The sequence below is a fragment of the Rhinolophus ferrumequinum genome, chromosome 16 (assembly GCF_004115265.2).
Source record: "Rhinolophus ferrumequinum isolate MPI-CBG mRhiFer1 chromosome 16, mRhiFer1_v1.p, whole genome shotgun sequence".
Taxonomy (NCBI): Eukaryota; Metazoa; Chordata; class Mammalia; order Chiroptera; family Rhinolophidae; genus Rhinolophus; species Rhinolophus ferrumequinum.
The window spans coordinates 36216294-36240137 of NC_046299.1; the positions used below are offsets into that span (position 1 = coordinate 36216294).

At 32.0% G+C, this 23844-nt stretch overlaps 1 protein-coding gene across 1 annotated transcript in view; it reads right to left on the reverse strand.

Annotated features, from left to right (window-relative positions):
* The window catches only part of PCDH15 (protocadherin related 15), a 714179-nt gene that overhangs the window by 54939 nt on the left and 635396 nt on the right, over positions 1–23844 (reverse strand). Inside the window, exon 28 of the mRNA XM_033131356.1 lies at positions 22360–22487. Coding sequence (XP_032987247.1) covers positions 22360–22487 — 128 coding nt within the window. The remainder of the gene's footprint in view (positions 1–22359; positions 22488–23844) is intronic.

Here is a 23844-nt window from a genome sequence, read left to right on the forward strand (position 1 = left end):
CACAGTCCATTCGAGTTACTTATATGATGTTAGCACTGATGTTGCAAGGTTACATATTGAACTCTTACAGTTTTCTAAGTGCTATGTAAATACGTACATACTGCGTGACATACTTTTATTGAGCCAATTTTATTATTTTATAGGTGAAGAAATGGAGGCACAGAGAGATTAGTAATTTGCTCATAATCATACAGGTAGTTGATAGTACAGTTGGGTAGGTCCCACTCCAAAACCACTACATTGAATACGTCAAACTAAGTACCAGGACTAAAATCCCAGTGAAAACAACAATTAAATACTAGATAAAATGTCTTAAGAATTCTTCTAGACTTGTCAAGGAAGTAGAAAATAATAAATACCCCTTTAAGTGAAGGCAAAAATACAAAAATGTTAGGAGTGATGGTGGCTTTCGCTTAGAGGTTTTTTGTTTTTTGTTTTTTGTTTTTTTTTCTGATCTAGGTGAACTTAAAATTTAATTTATGAGGTCTTGAGAGGCTCAGAGAATAGGAGGCATGACCCAAGGTCTACTCAGGGCTTCCCTCCCCAGAACACTAAATTCTCATTATGAGGATGAATAAGAAGTTCCTTTCTCCTTTCCAGCCACCATTGCGACAAACACCACAAAGCTGCAAAGAAAATTGTCTGTCTTAACCTTTGATATTGAGCGCAGCAGCAGAGAAAAAAATTCCTTGATAATGCATAACCAAATCCAATCCCACATTAGAGTTTATATCCTTTATTTACACACCACCTATTTGTTCAACTCAAGGAGAAACTATAGTATTTTGAATTTGTAAATCCAATGGTCCTGAACTCTCTAAATAATAGGAAAAACAAAACCAAACTTTTGAGAAAAGTGATTACTGATTGATAATAGCCTAAACTCCTCACGGAACCAAGAACTTTTTCAAAAAAGCTACCTCCAACCTATGACTCAAATAATCTAACAATTAAATTCCAAGAAAGATGAAAAGTCAGAATAAAATAATTCTCAAAATGAACAAGAAACAAACTATCATAAAAAAGAGTCTGTTGAGATAAAAAACAAAGCAAAAATATACCCACAAAGGTCTTAGTTATTTGAATTAGCAAAGAGTATAATGCAATATATTATAGAGTATAATATATTAAAGAGTATAATGCAATATATTTCAATAAATGAGTTCTTAAAAATATGAATGAAAAATGAGAATATTTGAACATAAATAAAAAGTATGTTCTAGAAGTGAAAAATATGTAATTAATACTAAAAACTCAGAGATGAAGTTGTTAACAAATTAGACAGAACTGATGAAAGAAAGTCATCTGCATGATAGGGCAAAATAAATGATCCAGAATGCTTCACAGAGTGACAAAGATGAAAAAATCTAAAAGCAACTTTAAGATAGAATTTAAAGTGAGAACAGTTAGCAAACATCTAATCAGAGTTTCAAAAACAGAAAAGATAGGATGGAACAAAATTTTCCAACACCTATAAAAGAGAACTATCCACAGATTTCAGTTCAATAAACTACAAACAGAATAAATATAAACTAACCCACACCATGTAAAAACTGCAGAACACTCCCTGTCCCCGACACAAAAGGGGAGTCTTAGAAGTAGTAGACTGACAATTGACTTCTTATCAGCAACATTACATGGCAGATGCCAGAGAAATTATATTTTCAAAGTGAAGAGAGAATATAACTGTGCATTTAGAATTCAGGACCCAATGAAAATGTCTTTCAGAAACAGGAGTGAAATGAACACTTTGTCAGACCATCACTGAAAGAGTTTGACATAAAAAGACACTCATGGAAAGTTCTAACTGTGTACTTGAAGTGAAAGGAATAGGATTCCAGATGGAAGGGTCTAAGATTTAGGAAGAAATGGAAAAGCAAAGAAAGCATGAAATGTGTGAATAACTCTATATAACACAATAATCTTATGATTGTGTGTGATTAAAGAAAAGATAAAATATCCAACCACATACTATATAAAATTGGAAAGGAGTAACTGGAGTTAAATGTTCTAAGGCTCTAAATAATGATCAGGATGGAGGGGACATTGACATTTTTAGTGTATATGTTATGTTAAAATTTCTAAGGAAACCCTTATTTAATAAAATAAAATGTACAATGTCTCAATTATACGAGGAGCACATGGTGTTAGGAAAATCCATCCAAAATAATATTTCGAAACAGAAAATAAATATAGAAAGAAAAGGACAAAGGAAAACCAAAATGAAATGATAGGGGGTTAAAATCTATTATATCAGTAATTACAACAAATGTAATTCAATCTTGGGACCAAACAAGGTTAATCACACTGAATGGAATGCACTCTACTGTATAAAATATCATCCCTAAAAGTAGGAAAGTGATTGAAAATGTAAGTCAACATTTGTTTATATTTTAATTTATAACTAATGTATTCCAAGGTAGAATTTTAGCTTACTGTTTTTGGGTTTTTTTTTTTTTGGTGTGTGTGTGTGTGTTTTCGGGGGAGTGTAGGAAGGCGAGTAGGGGAGGATCTAATATTTAAAAAAAATTAAAAATTATTAGAAGTTAGGCCTGATGAATTCTGTGTGGCCAAGAAGAATGAGTTTGAAAGGAAACTATTAGCCCAAAATATCATTAGTTAACTTAAGCATGAATAAAGCAAAACAGCCATGGGGTATTTTTTAACAATAAATTATTATGAGTATAACCTGCACTTTTTGCTTAAAAGTAAGAGAAAATTCATAAAGATATTCTATAAAAAGAAAAAAATTAATAAATTTACAAATCCATTCTATCACTTTTTAGATAGTAATAAAGGAACATCTAACAAACTTGGTTAAATTATGCCTAAAAATTAACACTGATGCATAATGCAAACTGCTAACGAATCAAATTTTTGAAAGAATCAATGTCATTTTACTTATTCCATCAGCTTCTTCATAATCAAAAACTTATACTGGGTTCCTGACAGTTACTATTATCTGGAAGAGCTGACTGTGGAAGATTGGATTCACTGACTTTTGTGAATTTCTCTCAGCAAAATCAGGAAAATATGTCTAGGGTTGTTTTAAAAGAATAAACCTCAGAAACGAATATTATAATTATACTTGCTGTAGTTACATATTTTTAATGAAAGCTAAGACACAGGAAATCACTTGCACTTTTCTAAGACCTCATGTGGAAATTTTAATGCACACAGGTGCCCAACATTAAGAGAAAATCACCAAATAATTGCCTGCATCATACAGGGGAGTAGGTGAGACCATTAATTTTCTAGCAGTCTAAATAGCTGTTCCCCTCTGTTGCATAAATGAATACTGTGGATGCAGAAATATTAGTGAAATAATTAATGATGTCCTAAGAACTTCCAAAGCCCATTAAAGTCCAATAAGCTAACTTTAACTTGAGCTTCTCAATTAAACCCCATTTTTATGTTTAACAGCACTAAAGGCTCACTTTTCCTTAATATATAGTAAAAGTATTTTAGAATGTTGGGGTAAAAATAGTCAAATCTAATTTTTTCACTAACTAATGTCAGTAGGCCAAGCTGTGCTGGCAAAAGGCAAAAAGAACTTCAACTACTTTAAGTTGACTCTTGTGTTTTTAGGAAACACAAAGAAACTTTCATTTTAATGCCCTTAAAGACAATATATCCAATATATGATAAAATATAAATAAGGAAAATGTTGGGTAGATTGACCTATCTGTAAGGCTATTCAAGACTTTTGCAAAAACAGAAACAAAAAAAAGAGGAAAGAAACAGTTTAAATAATAAAGTTTAGTGTTTGATTTTTTCACAAGAATATCAAAAAAGGTATCACATTACAATATTAATAATTTCTCATTTCAATATGCCCTTTAGTATTTGCATAGTTAAGTAAAATTCTGATATAATTAAGAAATATTCTAATCAGCAAAATACAACTTTATGTAAAAACAATAATTTAATAATGGCATGTAGAGACATGCAACATAATTGAATAGCAAAGACCTTTACAGAGGTTTATTATTTTATCACAGTTAGAATTTGCCAAAATTAAAAAAAAAATAATTAGAATTCTTCTCTATGAATACTTTGTAGCCGTTTAGCTTATCATGCATTGCACAAAGATGCTTATCACTTTCTATCTTTTGTACCTGACTGTAAATTCATTGGGAGAAGAACTATTTTCTAATTCATCTTTGTATCTCCTAATCCTAAGTGGCCAGTGCCTGCATGTAAAATGTAGCTAGGAAATATTTGTTGAAAGAATCAATCTGCCACTGAGAAAGAGTATTTATTAATGTCTTTTTAATTAAGTTTACTCTTAATTTAAAGAGTAGTTCCAGATATCATGGGGATAATATCTATTTGAAAATTAAGGAAATAAACTAAATGAAGAAAGCAAAATATTTATTTTATTATTTTTAAAATTTATACACTGATGGGCGGGGGGGGGGGGGGTGAAGGGATTGAAGGGCAGTCGGTGACCACAGGATGGCCACGGGGTTTGAAAATTAATCTGGGGAACGTAATTTAGCGGTTACCAGAGGGTAAAGGGGTTGGGGGTGGGAGATGAGGGTAAGGGGGATCAAATATACGGTGATGGAAGGAGAACTGACTCTGGGTGGTGAACACACAATGTAATTTATAGATGATGTGATATAGAATTGCACACCTGAAATCTATGTAATTTTAATAACAATTGTCACCCCAATAAATTTAAATAAAAAAAAATTTATACACTGGAATATTCTGTATTACAGAAAGCATGAGAGTTCAAAGTAAGAAAGACTTGCATTATATAATAACTGATATTAGTTTAAAGTTTATTTTCCTTTCCATGTAAAATATTTTAGAAAATAAAAATTAACTCAAAAACTAATTGTTCTTTTCCTCATTATTGCTAATATAATCACTAGTCATATATTGTTCAATGACGCTTTGAAATGAACTTTGAAATTATTTGTTCTAATTTTTATTCATGTGAAAAATATGTAAATTGTGCTGTATTCAATAGACATAGTAACAATAGAAAAACATGTACAATTTGAGACCTCTATTTAAAGAGGAAGCTAGTTTTCAATGTTGATTTTTAATCAAAAAATGTTATAGGTTTTTACTAGAAGCTTACTTATTATTAAAATGTTTAAGAAATTTATACTTTGCAATAATTCTGTTGTTTTAAATCCTTCAGCATTCAAAGCAAATTAAATTACATACTAGTTATTTTTAATTCCCCTGTTCTTATATTACATTCAGTCAATCCAAGCTAATTTTTTTTTCCCTTCTCTTCTCAGCTCCCACCGTCTCATCGGTTTTCTGGCTTCTATATTTGTTCCTCATTTTGTATTCCCTTTCCCTGGTGAGGAAGGGCATCACCACCTATGGATTGAACTGAGTTAAACAAATCTCAGTATTCTCTTCAATTGTTTTATCTCACCCCTTGTTCCCTGCTTCCAGACCATCAGTAAACCTTCTGCTTCCTACTGCTACAGTATTTCCCAGCTCAGCTGATGCTGTTCAACTTCAGACTCTCATGCCTCATTCCTTTACTCCAGCAAAGGCTTTAAAACATTAGCTCCCTTTTGCCAGAAGACGAATGTTCAGACAAGTCCATTATTCTCAATGCGATCCCAGTTTACCATTCCAATCTTGAACTATATTTACTTTATTTCTATTTCCCTAAACACATTAGCTAGTTTTTCCCCCCCACCCGAACAATCTACTTTCTTTCATGATTATCATCCTTTGTACACATGGATTCTTCTACCTTAAAATGTTCCTTGTCTGCTGGCTGAATGATGTTCATTCGTGAATTATACAGAGAGAGAGAGAGAGAGAGAGAGAGAGAGAGAGAGAGAGAAAGAGAGAGAGAGACAGAAAGGGGGAATATACATATATATAATATATATATAATATATATATAATATATATTATATACTATATATATACTATATATATACTATATACTATATACTTTATACTTTATACTTTACTATAGTACTATACTATATACTTTATACTTTATACTTTATAGTATAGTATATATACTATATACTATATACTTTATATATATACTATATTATAATATACTATATTATATATATTATATTATATATAACATATATTTAATATATATATATTAAAGCAATCCAATCTCAGTTTAAATGACTACTTTTTGAAGCTGTCCTGACTCCTCTAAGAAGAGCCACTTCCACCTATCTGCTTTCAGTAGCATATTTTACATATTTTTTTTACTATAGCATTTATCTTGGCATATTATAATATTTATATGTCTCAATTACACACACAAATTTTTTTACCTGATCCTGTTTTTTACTGTAGTATCATGCCCAGTAAGTGGTAAAATAATGTTTGGCTTAAATCGAGTAGAAGAAATATCAGAATCAATGTTTAGAAGAGACAGATGTGAGGTAAATTCTACTACTCATTAGCTATATGAACGTGGGCAATTAACTCTCTAGGGTGTAGTCCCTCATCTGTAAAATGAGGAAAATAGGATATGCTGAATAGAGTGGCTGGGAATATTCACTGGGGTGTAAAATGCAGTACTTGGCACAAAGTAAACAATTGAGATTAATTATTGTTGTGATTGTACTGTTGCCTTCTTCTCTATGAATACTTTGTAGCCGTTTAGCTTATCATGTATTGCACAGTTAAAGATGCTTATCACTTTCTATCTTTTGTACTTGACTGTAAATTCATTGGGAGAAGGACTATTTTCTAATTCATCTTTGTATCTCCTAATCCTAAGTGGCCAGTGCCTGCATGTAAAATGTAGCTAGGAAATGTTTGTTGAAAGAATCAATCTGCCACTGAGAAAGTATATTTATTAATGTCTTTTTAATGCATTGCTATACTTTTTTACTGATAGCATAGTGAAAGTATCTCAATACATAATTTTGTTACGTTACTGTAATAACATGCTTATCAAAGATTAAACTGATAATTTTGAAATATTTTAACAAGAAACTGCTGGGATATTTAAGAATACAAATCAAATAACTATTATATGTTACATATAATGGAGACTAGACAGTTTAATTGACAAGTGTTTTAGAATTATATGGCCATGGATTTAACCCAGGGCCCCACAACTTAAAACAGAGAATGCAATTTTATTTTAATATATTTAACTAAACAGATTATTTAACCTAGGATGAACTGTTAAATATTTAATACCACAAGGTTTGTGACGCAGGGTTCATCTTCATTTTAAATTTTATTATTCTTAATTTTCTCATCTTTTATATTTTTTGTTATTGGGTTTCAGATTGACTAGTAAAATCTATTTGAAAAATAAAAATGTAAATATAAAGTAGAATGTATAATATGTTTTTTTTTTAAATCCCCTTGAACAGAAACTTTTTAAAAGCTTATTTTTGTTCCCATTATAAGATTATTTAACTCAGAATTTCTTTTCATTTGTAGATGAATTTGTACCACCTTGCTCCATAAAAAGATGAGTATCTTTCCATTTAAACATCCTCACATTTTTACAATTTTAAAGTACACTATTAATGTTAAAAGATAAATAATGCATTTTTTATCATCACAAAAAGGTCTAGAACATGAATAATGTACAAGAAGCTCACTTATCCCTCAATTTCTAAGTTTAATAGAAAATCAGGGGAAATGGATAGCAGGGCATTTGAAAATTAAATCTGAATGTTGAACTCTCTATGCAGTCTTTCTGAAAATGTTTTATGGCCTATCTAATATGAGATTAACAAGCACAAAAAGCTTTACTACAAGACAAACAAACAAAAAAAAACCTTTATCATAGCTTTATTGAAAAAAGTGCACATCAAAGGAATATATAAGTCAATTTATAAACCTTTTACTTTGGAAAATAAATTGAAAACTTTCAAAACTATACCGAATATAAATGCTACAATGAAATTAATGATCACCAAAAGAAAAGCTTTTAGTGTTGTTAAAGTGACATTAATTGTACAGAAGGCTATATTTACAGAGTGGAATGGTACTATTTGCACATAGGACAATAAAATCTGTATCTTTGAATATATATACGAATTGCAACATTATAATATAAACAACACATTCAACAAACATTTGCTCTCTGCAATGTTCTTCATTTACATTGGTGGTGTTTTAGAATTCTCTCTCTCTCTCTCTCTCTCTCTCTCTCTCTATATATATATATATATATATGTGTGTGTGTGTATGTGTGTGTGTGTGTATATATATACACACACACACACATACACACACATACATATGTGTGTGCATATATATTTATATTTTTCTATTTTATAACAATGTATTTTATGTCTATATGCATCATCTAACAAGTTTAATACAAAGAAATAGCTGTAACACGAAACTAGAATTCCTGTGAAATAGTATTTTGTTGGATAAAATTCTAAAAAGAATTAGTCTCAAAACAATATACTATAAAGCAGAATGGCCAACATTACAATTCCATTTTGAGATGATATGGAAAAATATTAGTGTTCTCTATTGCTGATTTTTAGGTATATTTTTAGTTTTTGAGAAGCATGGACAGGATGATAATAACTTATGAATACATAATTGCAAAATTATTAAAATGTTTTTGTTTTCCCTTTTAAACATTTCTAAATCATTTCCATCTAATTATTCTTGCTCTGTTATTTGTAAAGATCAAAAATTGTAGAAACTTAATCAATAGTCTTTTTCTCCAGTTTTATTGAGAAATAATTTATATTACTGTGTAAATTTAAAGCATATAGCATGATGGTTTGGTTTACAAATATTGTGAAATGATTACTATAATAGGTTTAGTCAATAATCTTGAATAATGTGTCTAATATATAAAGTATTTTATTACTTCTTGCTTATTATAGAAATATCAGAAAATGCAAATTAACAAAGGAATATTAAAAACTCAATAAACATATCCATTTATAGTCATTATGAATATCTTTATAGATGTCCTTTTATATCTAAAATGTATATACAAAGCACACACACACACACACACACACATATATATATACATTTTCTATAACTAGGATTATACAGTGTTAGATAATCTTCAAGGCTTCAAAACCTACTACTTTCAGTTATTAACTATGCATTAAAAATTTTGTTTATTTCAAACAAAAGAGAGTATATTTCTATTTCAAATGAAACACAATACTAAGAGTACGATTAAAAAACTGTAATAATCAAAATTTTATTTTGAAAAATAAAATTTCAAAAGGATACATACATATCTATAAATTGTTGCAAAACTACACCCTAAAAAAAACAAATCACCAATACTTGAAAGACAGTCATTAGGTAACATTTGTATTTAATAAAATTACTAGTGTTTGTTTATTTTGGCAAAAAAAAATAGCACTTTCACCTAATCGCCCTTGGCCAACCTGCTTGAATCTAAATAGTTCTTCAGACAGTGAATGGCATGGACATTGATTGCAATGATTAAATGCAGGTTGAGTGTCAGCACTGAGAAAGAGTAATAAGTATAAGATTATATTCAAGAAAGGTCTGAGAAAACGTAAGAGATAATCTGAGTATACCCAGTATCTTGTATTGGGCTAAGCACTTTATGAACAGAGTTACCATTTACCTTTCTTAACTCTGGTAGACAGAAAAAATAAAAACCATTCTGTAGATGTCAACCCTGAACCACAAAAGATTGGGCAAATGACCCCGAACCACACCGTTGGTGAGCAGACCCTATGATCTTTGACTCAAAAGCCCATGCAGTCTTTTCCAATAAACTACTTGTACTGAGAGAAGTATGTGATGGGATAAAGATTATTTCCAGGCTCCTCGCTTCACAGAGAGATGACACCTGTACTGAAATGATAGATTTCATTTAAAATAGCAATTTAATATTTCTCATTTTTCTCTCCTTCTGTATAGATACTATCAGAGTCCAGTAGGAATTAAATTAAGGCAAGTAGCTTCATCTCTCCATCTCTCTTTTAGGACAAAGCTGAACACCAATGCTGACAGGGAATAGAGTTGTTTATATTCTTATCCTAGTGGTGCTGCTCCATCAAATGACAGATTGAAAGAGAATTCAATGTTTTAATTGCATGTAGTGATAATCAAATAAATGTAAGTGAAATTACACATTTTCATTGTGTTCTTTTCCTTTTCTCATTAGTTATCCCTAATTTTCATTTATGATTATTAACATAACATTACATTAAAATGCTCAGGAGGTGCCAGAAAAGATTATGTGTCATGCTGTGATTCATTAAAGTCAAAGAAAGAACTGCTTCATTTTTCAACTTTTTAACAGATAATTCATTTTATAATCTTGAAAGATATATTTTCTTCTGTTCAGAACTTTCTATTATTACTTTTTTATGTTTATTTGAAAAATGGGATTTTTTACCATATCTATCTACAAAGGGGGGATTTAACATTCCTAAATCGCTAGCCTTTTCCAGTCCGAGATTACTTTTATTGATAGCTTTAGTACGATTATTTCTGAAAAAAACTATTTAAGAAATTTCACTGACCTTTTAATTATTTTTTAATGTTATTTAAAAGAACTTCAAGATTTTTTCCACTTCTCAGACACATAATTACTAGAAAATAACCTCATTAAATTTTATAGTTTCTTCTGTTATATAGTATAATAAAGATAATAAACCCAATATACCCTTTTTTAAAAAATATTCTTTTTAAAATTGTTCTCTGGATATATTAATGCTGGTACTATCTGAAGGCTGAAATTTCTTCTGGCTGTGCTGTTAAGGTTTGTTTCTCAGAATTTCACACCTGGATATGTGGAGATTATTTTTCTCTTAAATATGTTTTGGCTTCCTGAAAGGGAAATACCAAAACATCAAAAATTATTTGCAAAGAAAATATGTGCAAAATACACATAACACAGTGTTAAGATAATACCATCTATTTAAAACATATCAATATGTCTTATAAATATCAATATGATCATTGCTGATATAAGAGAACTATGACATTTAAAATACGGAAGTTGAAATGGTTATATTGATCATTTCTCAATGAGATAGTAATATTTTCATGAAAAAAGTACACCCCAGTGTGTTTCAAAGGTAGAATTTGCCTAGTCATTACATAATGGAGGAAACTGTTCTTATATTAACTTTCAGCTTATTAAAATATTCCTTATTCTATTATTAAGATAAGAAGAAATATTAGTACTCTATATTGATGCTAAAGGTGAGTTCTAGAAAGATAGTTCCTCTATTTGGTTTCAAGGGCAATGATAAAATATCTATGCATTCAATAGAATTGTATTTTTAATACCATATGTGCACTGTGTTTGCTGAATTAGAACATTTTGAGCCTGAGATTACTATTATCTTATAGGTAAAACTATTTAGATAAAGTAACTAGCAATGACTGTGAACATTTATTGAGAGATTTCAGGGAGCCAGGCACTGTGCTCAGTGCTTCATATGCATTTTTTTCATTTATAAGAAATTGGTTAAATATTATTGTCATCACTTGCAAACCTGGTGTTTATAGAATTTAAGAGAAGATGTCCAAGGTTATCCAGTCTAGTAGTGGCTAAAAGATAAAAATCCAGGTTTGTCTTCATCATTATGTTTTGGAAAAGACGACTATATAGCTTTAAATATTAAAACTTTGTTTTTACAGCCTTCGTGCTTTCATTCATTAACCTTATTTTTCACAAACTTGGGATTTAGCATATTCATACAATTTGATTACCTTTAATCAATATTGACTTAAATGAAAAGTTCTCTACTTCCCTTAGTAATTTCCGTTATGACAGAAGGAAAAAGAGCTACCATTCATTTCCTGCCTACAGGTGTTCCATTTGTTTGTTTGTTTGTTTATTATTTGTTTGTTTATTTTTGCACCTTTGGTCTTAGTCTCATCTCACAATCTAATTTTAGCTCTCATCCAAAATAGGAAACCTGCAAAGACCCTCTCCCTCAAAAGCGGTTGTCGCAGTATCACTGGGCCTTTCCTGCTCAGATTTACCGTACTTAATCCCCAGTGAGCATGCACTCACTGCACTCACTGCCAGGACTTTCTGGGTCTGAAAGGCACATTGTTCTTTTCCTGTGACACCTGCTCTCGGCTGAGTGCCTGAATCCTTCTTCCACCCGGCTCATCTAAGACGTCAGTGTGTTTGTTCCCTTGCACTTTCGATGAATCACTTACCCAGTTTAGATTATTCACTTACCCAGTTTAGATTCCTCATGAATGCCCTCAAGCATAAACCAGCAGAAAGACCTCTCTGCCTATGCTCATGTATCCTGCAAGACTTAATCTTTTCTGACCTGTGGACATGATTACACAATTTTCAGGTGAAAACCCCATCTCTCTGGTTCACAGTTCTCCATTCTGAAACCTGATAGACCTGCGGGCTTGTTCATCCTAACTTGCATGCCCTCTACCAACCCCATCTTCCAGATCCAACCTACCATACTCGATTACTGTCATCTGTCACTGCCTCCAATAATGTAGTGCTCTATCTTCCCAGAACATTCTTTCCTGCTAGAAATCATAACAAAAGTATGTGGCATTGTTTCACCAAGCATCAAACATAGATCATTCCTTAATATTAACTAAACAGGACACTGACAGAAAAATATGATCTCCTCCACTTTAAAATCACTAGAAAGCTGAAGAACCTTCCATTTGTTTCTATGAATTTAGAGCTTTATAAACATTTTTAAATTTTATTTTTATTTTTCAAATTATATCTGTGAAAGTAACTAGCATCTAGATGAAGAAAGAAAGTTTTTAGTCCCCTCTCCAAAATTAACAGCTATTCTGATTGGATTAGTTTTGCCTATTTTTTGAACTTTATATAAATGGACTTAGGATATTTGTATTTTTTTCTAAAATCATTTGCTCATATTATATTTCTAGGATCCATAATGTCATTGCATGTAGCAATAACGTATTCATTTTCATTGCTATATAGAATTCCATTATACAAATATACTACAGTTAATATATCCTATGCACTGTTGATGAACATTTAGGTGTTTTTTAGCTTTTTGACATCCCAAATAGTATATATATCTACAAATAGTGGATTTTATTGTGCATATATTTTATGAATTTATGACTACATTTCTGTTGGGTAAATACTTAGGAGTAGAAATTCTGAGGAAAGGGTCATGCATATGTTTACCCTTAACAGATGTCAAACTTTTTTCCAAAATGTGATACTGATTTATATCCCATCAGCAATATCTCAGGACTCCCATTGATTCGAATTTGGTTTTATCTGTCTTTTTTATTTTAACCCTTCTGATGAACCTGTAGTGGTTTCTTGTGGTTAATTTTGCAATTCCCTAGCCGTTAATAAATTTGAATGCTTCTTATATTTTTGGTCAATTTTTATAGCCTTATTCAGTGTCTATTCCAGTCTTATCCCTGTCTTTTTATCTTGGGCTTTTTATTTATTTATTTATTTTATTTTTTCTCATCAGAGTTCTTTATATCCTCTGGAGATCTTTGCTTTTTATATTGTAGCATATTTGGGGGTCTACTGGCTTCAGGTGGTAATAAAGTGTTTCAAATTACTATAAGTCCCACTGACTTTGTCTTTTTATATATTACTGGATCATAAAAGGCCATGACCATCTAGGAAAAAAAATCCTGGGAACAAATAAAATGAAACAGATACAAAAGAGCTATACGTTTACAAAAACTGGTGTAGGTACCATATCAAGTTTGAGGATCTACTTGATGGGCATCTCTACTTTAGAGTTTTATTATTCTTATTCATTAGAATGTATTTTTGTGAAGCAAGACATTTTTGTGCCTGCTTTTGTAAAAAAGGTCTCTTTGAAGTTTTCAGATATACAGTGACTCATGAACTAACCAATATAAATTATATTCTCATTATATACATAATCTTGCTCCAGGCTTGCTGATTATATTAATGTAAGTTAATTAGATCTACTAGGTAGAGTCACCCATGTTTATGACTTATTTGGAATTAAATTTTCTTCATAGTACATTTTTTAAAAATCTAGCTCTTTATTCTTCTTATTGGCAATATTAATAGGCAGTTCAAAATGTATTTAGAGAAGTATGAATAAAAAGTTTTAAAAAAGTTCATTTTATTTTATTATTATTATTATTATTATTATTTTTATGAGGACACAGCTCACAGTGGTCCATGCAGGGATCGAACTGGTGACCTTCGTGTTATCAGCACCACACTCTAACCAACTGAACTAAATGGCCACCTCCCCCCACCATTCTAATTCTTATTTGCCTGAAATATCTTTGGGATTGTTTCTTGCAAAGCAGTCCTCAGTTTCAGAAGAATCCTGAGGTTTTTAAAGTAAGTGTCAATATTCCAGACAGATCCGTCCCAGATGATGGAAGATATAGTCCTTGTAACATAATATAGGAGCATAAACACAATCATCACTGCTCTACAACATATAAAATCTACTACAAAAAGTGCAAGTTTGACTCAAAAAATAAATTGCACATCGATACCCTGGATGGTTACATATTTAATCATCTGAAAGACATGCAGGTATTAAATAAATTTCTAATCCAACTAGAGTGTGATCAGATTCTGAAATATATGAGCCACCAAGGAATTTAAGAAAGGAAAAATGATGTGACCATTCACCGAATAAACTATTTTTTCCTAAGTATCATGTCCAATGGCTTAAAACCCATAAAAAGTCCTCAAATTTTCTATTTTTGAGAAAATTTCCAGTTGTGTGAGTCACTTTTCATCTACTTTTGAGGACCTAAACTTTCCTCATTCTCCAGACACACACAGCCTGGAAAAAAACAGTCACATTTCTATTTTAAGTAGTAAAAATTAAGGCATTGTGTAGAGCGTATACAATATATTATATACGTTGGATTGAGGTTTGCAAAACAAGTTGTTTACTAGTAGGGACGCAAGCCAGGAATATGGCTGCACATGTGTGAGACTGATAAGAGTGAAGTGAAAAACATGTTTTGTGTGAAACTGAGCATAACAAAATTGAGTAATAGACACGCTCACAAGAACAACTTCTGGTTATCACCAAAGAGGTAAACAACTCCTGGCAAACAACTTTGATTATCATCTAAGAAGTAAATAAGTCCAAGAAAAAGAGGATAAAGGCAGAACTACAGAGCAATGCTGTGAGTGGTCTGACTGTGCGCTCCCACTAAGACCCTCTGCGAGGCTCTGAGCGAGACACTCCAGAATGATCTTCTGGGACGTTCCTCTGGGTGATCCGACAATCCTCTGCCAGTGGCAACCTGGGATACTCCGGGACTCTTCAAAGTTCTTCCTTGTAAGACCAACTCGCCTCAAACTGGTTGTGGGCCCAGTCATCTCTCCCAGACCAGGGACCTTCTCCATCTCAATTGACTCTGGGACTTGGTTCGTTATTAAATTCTATTCTATTCTGTATAACCTTTCTGTGCTTACCAGAGCATTGGCCTCTGGAGGGACATTCGTTCCCAAATAAAGCTGTGTTACTCACTCTATCTGAACCTGTGTCAGGACTTTGTTCCCCACTCATGTCACGAGTACCACACAGGGATGTAGGGCCCTGCCAAGGGGTTAATGTCCCCTTGACTTTCAGGAAGAGACTGAAATGTGGCAACTGCCCTGCCAGGCTCTGGCAACAGGCATTCTTAATTAAATTACATACAAACCAATAAATGTAAATTTAATTACTACTACATGAATGAAATGGTTTCAGATCTCCCTTCTTTGACAATAAAAAGACTGATTTGTATAGAGAAGAGGAAGATCAAAAGTAAAACTTAAAGGTACTGAATTATTTTATCTGAATACTTCATTGCACTTACAAAAATAGACTTGGTCTTTTCTGCTCAATCTAACGACAACAAAACTATAATTCTGTACTTTTTCAGAACAATAAAGACAAATGCTATGTATCAGAAACTGGCGATGATACTTCACGGCTGTCAGCTTGTACACAGGGAATATGTAGGCTTAAACATGCATAGATAGACTCTTAGAATATTTAGTAATCATCTATTTGCATCTAGCCAACAGAATTCCAACATAGACATGAGGTCCTTTATAAAAATACATAATATATAATAATATAAACATAGTTAAAGGGAAAGAAGGAAGAGACTAAAGTGGAAACTAGAGAGAAAGTTAGAGACTAAAGTGGAAACCAGAGAGAAAGTTATCATGATATCAGTGCATTGCATTCATTTGGCTAAAAGTGAATCAAATATTTGACCTTGAGGCTCCAGCAGAACAAGAGGAACACATTATTAGCTACAACATACAACATAGTCTGTGACCATATAACAAATATATTAGTTGTTAAGAAAAAAAAAAATCTTGACATTTGGTTTCTCCAGTGGGGTTAAATAATGCAAAAATATGATAGATATATAACATTCATAAAGATTTCATCAATCTAAGCTCTTAATTTTTACAAGAGGGGAAATTACTAGGGAAATGATAGGCCATGTTACTCTTAATGTAATCAGGCCCAAGGGAGTAATTGAAAGAATATTTTACTCATCTAAAAAAAAAGAAAAAAAATTCAGGTATTACATGAAAAGTCTTGATTAAACAGGTTAAAAGTCATGGCTATGTGTAAAATAAATGAATAAATCATATTTGAAAGAAACATAAATTTGAGATGCTAAGCACAAAATATCGACAATGTTATTAAGTTTGTGAGGAAACATAGCACCTGCTTAGATGAAATTTGAATTCGAGTACAGAAAATAGGCACAGAGATAATTCAGTTATAAGGTCAAAACCAAGAAGACAATGAACCCAGAGCCACCTACATGTATTTACTTTGTTCAAGGTACAAACGATACGAAGTCAGATAGCATGGCAGTCATGAAGGAAACTATGGTTAATAAGAGCTCCTAAGAGATACCACTCTCTTGAAACAATGACAAGTGTTTATATATACCTGGGTGTTCCATAGTAGGCAAAAGAGAATCAAAAGTAGTGTTTTATGAGACCTTAATTCAGACTGGTACATAGTAGTCTATTATTCAGATGTGACCAAATTTATCAGTCATTTTTCATTAGCCAAGGACAGTTCAGTTAGTAATATTCAATGAATGGCCTTCCCCCACAGCAGGGTAGATAGGGATTTCCTGGGGGATTTTGACCTGTACTTCCTTGCAGGCTGAGAAGGGGCAGTATGGCCCCCACAGTGAGCATCACTGCCAAACCATTACATTCAAATCAACTTAGGAGGAATGGATACTGATGAATAATAGTTTTGAAAAGAACAGTTTTCATGTCCTACAACATCGGTAATGTTCCCCCCAACCTGTGAGATTTTTCTTTTACTGTGCTAAAATGTACATCACATAACATTTACCACTTTAACCATTTTAAGTGTACAATTATGTTATGCTAAGCACATTATTATTGTTCCACAACCATCACCACCATTCATATCTAGAGAACTTTTCATCTTTCCAAGTTAAAACTCCGTGACCATTAAACAATAACTCCTCAATCCACCCTCTGTATAGCTCCTGGAAACCACCATTCTATTTTCTGTTTCTGTGGATTTGACTAGTCTAGGAATCTCACGTGAGTAGAATCGTACAGTATTTGTCCGTGTCTGGCTTATTTCACTTAGCTTATCTTCAAGTTTTATCCATGGGCTAGCATTTGTCAAATTTAATTTTTAAAGACTGAATCATATTCCATTGCATGCATTGAACACATGTTGTTCACCCAATTATCTGTGAATGGGCATATGGGTTCTTTTCACCTTTTAGCTATTGTGAATAATAATGCTATGAACATTGATATACAAATACTTGTTCCAGTCCCTGCTTTTAATTCTTTCGGATATATACTAAGGGCTATAATTTTAACTGATGTTAATTTTTGTATTAAAGACTGAAGAGAAAAAGTACCATTTTATTTTCTCCCTCTTCTTGCAATTGAAATGACTAATTGCGACCAATGGAAATCAATTTGTTGGATCCAGTCGCAAGAGAGGTATCAGAACAAAAGCATAGTAAATATAGAGGATATTTCAAAAATAATTATTTTGTTTAGTGTTCTTTTGGTACCATCCAAGAATGACTTTAACAAGACATGAACATTCACATTTTTGGGCCAGAGACTAAATCTCTACATGTTCGTATAAATAAAAACCTTTATTTATTTGTTTGTTTTTTTATTTATTTGTTTATGTCTAATTTACTGGAATGTTAGTTCTATAAAAGCAGAGGGGTGGTCTGATTTTTTTTCCTCTGTATTTTTAGCACATACTAGGAACACAATGTATATTTTCCAAAATTAACTTTCGACAGTCTCTAAGCATGTCAGATGTGCCATTTCAGAGCATATATATACAACTTCTTTTACTATCACATACACTGGATAATTGATTTCAATAATGCTCTCATTATGTTGTCTTTCCTCTATTTTTAATAATGCCCTTAACCCACTATTCATATTCAAAGCTAGCAAGTATAGTTATATTTATTGATATGTCAGTCTCATCTTTCTTAATCTACTCTATAATATGTTTTCTCTTCACCTTCCTATACTTAACACCATTTTTTAAATTTAAAATTTACCATTATGCATTTCATGATGAACTAAAAAAAAACAACATGCATGTGTGGCAGATAAATTATTACATTACTCCGATATTATATAGTATGTGGTATAAAAGCCTCTTTCAAAATCCTGGGCTCTACCGCTGTTTTTAAAATCATCTTTCCATCAAGCACCCGACCTTAGCTGGCCCTGATTCAGTGCAGTTTCCGATAAGATTTCAGCTGTTCTAAGTATGAATTGAGAAGAATGATTTAACTCACTTTCACTCTGATTAAATTTGGAACAGGGAAGATTCCAGGCTTCAAGGCTAAAGGCAGCAATTGAAAACATTCACCATTTAAAGATTTATTACTCCCATCCCCTCCTAAGATACCTGCCTTTTCTCACTTCCACAAACGCACTCTGCACTTTGTTTCATCCAGGTTTTTTCTCATTGTGTTTCCTCTGCTTAGACTCCTCCTCATCTAAGATTCACTGAGAAAATCTCTCCACCCTTCAGTGCCATACAAATCCTTCACCTTTTAGGAAACCATTTATATTCTTTCATCAGTTGAAGTGCCTCCTTCCTTTGGCAATTTATGCTTTCTTAATTGAATCAATTATTATAGCATATACTTACATGGATACATTGCTAAACTTTCTATCTTTTTATCTCTATCTCTGTCTCTTCCAACTTATGTAGAATATTACTTTGCATGAAATTAGTTTGCTGGAAAACACCCTTTTCCCTAGACAGAATAACCCACTGATAGGTTTGAAGGGAGGGATGTCCTGCAGAGTTCTCAGTAGTCTTAGAGAAACAATCAATCCCATCATGTTTACTCATCACAAGAAATCCAAGTATTTACTCTAAGATATATCTCACTATCCAGTTAATTCTTCCCATGTAGATCTTTACACATCCTAATATGACTCAGTTTCCCACCTCACCTTTATTTCCACCACCAAAACTTCCCCAGGACTCCCTGGAATTCACAGTCCATCATTTGGCTATATCCCTTAAATATTCAACCTTCCCTATGGATATTACTTTCTGATTCCTCCACCTTACACCTCTGCCCCCCACACAAGACACTGCTTTCTTCAGCTGTCTCAAACAGTAGCTCCTATATTTTACATAGTACAGAGCCTAGGGGTGGATAGATAGCATCTTTAGTATCTGAATTGCTGCTTCTAGAATATTATTCCATCTCCTTTGCCACCTCTCCCAATTCCTCTGAAATTAATGCAATCATAAGATTATGTCACCCACTATATTCTCTTACTGCTGTCATCTACAGACCTCTTTAATTATCCCCTTCATTAATGGGATATTTTAACATTTGGCTTACTGTTTTGTTTTGTTTTTGTTTTTGTTTTTTCCATTACAATATACTTTCAGCATCATTTGTAGTCAGGTAAAAATCCACAGGGGCATTCTATCACAGTAGCCTGTGACAGTTGATCACTCCCTCTCTTTTGAACCTTGTTCATACATGGTGCATGGATTCTGAGCTTTCCTTTGTATTTTTCATTTATATATTTTGGCAATTGAAATGCCTCCTTCCTTGGAATCCACACGGTAATGTGTGCTTTCCTAACTGAATTAATTATTACAGCACATACTTACATTGATACATTGCTAAACTTTCTATCTCTTTATCTCTATCTCTGTCTCTTCCAACTTACGTGGAATACCACATTTCATGAAATTGGTTTGCTGGAAAATACCCTTTCCTTAGACTGAATAATCCACTGATAGTTTGAAGAGAGGAATGTATTCTTGCTACCTCATGACAGGGAATTCTCAGTATCCTTTGATGGATCCCTTTCCTGATCTCTAAGTGTAGAGTACCCAGGGGATAGTCTTTGGACTTTTCTATCAATACCTATTTTCTAGGTGATATCATCCTGGTACATGATTTCTTTTCTGAATCTAAATCAGCATTTGCAACTTCATTGCTTAAGAACTATGTTTGCATACTGAAAAGGTGTCACAAACGTAAAATCTCCAAAGATGAACTCTTCATTCCTACCGCTACCTTACTTGGGGGAGAACAAAACCCCCAGTCATTTTTAAAATTTTTTCTAATTTCCCCATATATGACTAATCAGCAAATCCTTTCGGCTGTATTTGTCTCCCTTAACACCATCTCCCCTGACTACTAGCGTGATTCAAGCCACTATGGATTTCTTGCCTGAAAAGCAAGGCATTAGGGTCTGTCTCTACTCTTGTCTGATAACACTGTTACTCACCACTCCCAACCCTGCCTAGCATCCAGAATAATCCTTTCACATCGGATTATGTTACTCCTCTGGACAAAACCATTCAAGACCTTTCTTTCTAAAACTTCTAAAATAAATCCCATGTGGTAGTCCTGGACTACATTTCCAATCTCCTCTCAAACCAGTCTTTTTCGGTCACAGTGACCTCCAATCTCCCTCTACCTTCAGAGACTTTGGAATGATCAGAATGCTCCTTACTTAGGATTCCACAAGCGTTTCTCTTAACCACATGGATTTGTATTAAATAGCTACTAATGTCCTTGATATGGTATTTGCTTTTTTCCCCTAGTTTGTATCATAGAATGGTAACTTTTTGTTTATTTAATTGCTTTTTGAATTATTCTATGTCCCATTTCTAGAACAATGAACACTTGAAGTACTCAAAAATATTTAGTGGTTAAATGAATGAAATGAGTCAATCAATGGAACCAAAATATTAAATAAGATAAAAATCAATGCTAAAGGATTGTTACTTGCAAATCATCATAATGTGAGACACACAAACACACACACGCACACACAAATGTGATCAACCTAAATTTATGGACTACTTCTAGTTACAACTTGTGATTCAGATCAGGAGTTAGTATTTGGCATCGTGGAAGAGCTATTTTGCAATTACAACACACAAGCTCTATTTGTTTGGTTGGTTTTGCGCTTTCTTAGGGTGTTTAAGGTTATAACACTATATGTAAGAAGAACTGTAATCATGGTCTTCCTGGTAAAAGGGAAAAAAAGGCAGTTGTTCACGTGTGAGACTATAGGCCATCAATAGCTGGGTTTATACAGGGAAATTTAAGTTTTATGTGTGTATGTTAGTAGCAATTTAAAAAAATTGATTTATTAAATTAATTTCAAAAAATAACTATAAATGAGAAAGCATAAAGCTCTAGCTTCTAAACTTTTCTCCCAAATGCAAGGTAATATTTATAAATTTATTTATTAGTAATAAAACTATTGCAACTTTGTGTACTGCCAACCATTAAAAAAAATATTTAAACTTAGTTGATAACATGTAATTAGGAAAAAATGGAAAATTATCAACTTTGGTCTTAGACTAGTTTTATTTAATTCTAAGTCAGTTAGCAAATTTTTCTGACATTTCCAAATTTTTGAACTTTTAGTAAAGTACTAACATTAGTAGTGGTGTTTTACATTCATATAGTTAGCATTTAGGATTTTTAAAATTATTGCAGAAAAAATAATTTCAGAATTTATTATATTATTTCTTCTATTAGAAAATGGCAACTTTATAATTTACCACTAGAAACTCCAGCATGAAAATCTTTGGAGTTACTCTGAATAAAACCTTTTAAGGGAATAAAAACCTATGAAGAAAACACACATTTTAATATCTTATTCAGTGTAAAACATCATAAATCATTTATTCCTATTTTTGTCTTAAAAACAAAATTTAAAAAATGTCCTTAGTATTCACTCATAATTAATCTGCATTTAGTTTGGCCAATTAAAATCATATATCTCTAAGTTTCAGATTTTGTTTAATCACTCAGCTAATACAAACCACATGGTTATTGTTTATCTGCAACATTTAAGCACTTCACTTTTACTTTAGTTCTGTATCTCAATAAATTTGCTCATACCTTAACTCTTAGCACAGAAGTAAACATTCTTGCATCTTCAGATACACCGCCAATGTAGAATTTTTTCTGAAACACTGGGGGATGATCATTTTCATCCTGAATCTCAATATACACTTTTGCTGTATTACCTGGAGGATAAGAAATAAAATATATTGGTGGTTATTCATTTAAAAATGCACTGGAGTAAATACTTATTGTACTTTCTTTTTTCTGAAACCATGGAAATGGCTTAAATAAAAAAAAATTGTTCCAAAATGCATACTTAATAACACAAAATCCAGAGGACACTGACAATTATAATGCTGTGTTTCCCCGAAAATAAGACCTAGCCGGACAATCAGCTCTAATGTGTATTTTGGAGCAAAAATTAATATAAGACCCAGTATTTATATTATATTATATTATATTATATTATATTATATTATATTATATTATATTATATTATATTATATTACATTATATAAGATCTGGTCTTATGTTATAGCAAAATAAGACCGGGTCTTATATTAATTTTTGCTCCAAAAGACGCGTTAGAGCTGATTGTCCAGCTAGGTCTTATTTTCGGGGAAACAGGGTGTTAAGTTGTTGCTATTTCTTTCAATTATAATGTCCTGATAATTCATTTTTATTTGATTTAATAGGTAATACAGTATTGTGTTCTAATGATTTTAATGAAATGACTCAACTGTTCATATTTACAAACACTTTACACACATAAAAGTGACACAGATATATAAAGACCTTATGAAGTAATAAAAACTGCCATAAACTAAAATACATGTGTATATTTTATTCTTAAATATAAAACTCGCAATGGTATTCCCTTAGCTTAAAATGTATTTTAGTATATTTATTTAAGATTAAAAATAAGCAATGGTTAAGTGAGGTACTTATTTCCACAAAAGGAAAACAAGTTTTATCCTTATTAAAGGCTATGTATCATTCACTGCAAAAGACAATGGTTGGAGATATGATTGCCATATAATTCATACATGCTGGGTTTTTATCATTTAAACCATACTCAAAATATCATAAGGAATATATTTCATCATCTCACCCCATCAATCATCACACCTTTAATAAGAAGTGGAGCACCTGTCACTAGTCCAAAAATGACTCTTTACAAATAATCCGATGTATAAAAATAATTTACAAACCAGATAAAATGGGAAGTGGTTAATCATTTTGCAGAAAGTAGACTCAAATTACATAAGTATTCTGATGCATTACTTAAGTGAACTTCTCTCAGGCATTTCAGTTAGGATCAAACATATGACAATTGATCTACAAACTATCAGGGACACACTAACTGTGTTACTTTATCATAACCCTATATAATTCATTAACACCAACCTACTTGCACAGTGGGTACATCATGGGTGTACAATATATCTGTGCTGATTAAATAAATGAATGAGTAACCTGCACTGTGTTAATACGAATTAGAAACAGGCTGCCTTTTGCTTGCCCTGGAAAAGAGCAGAC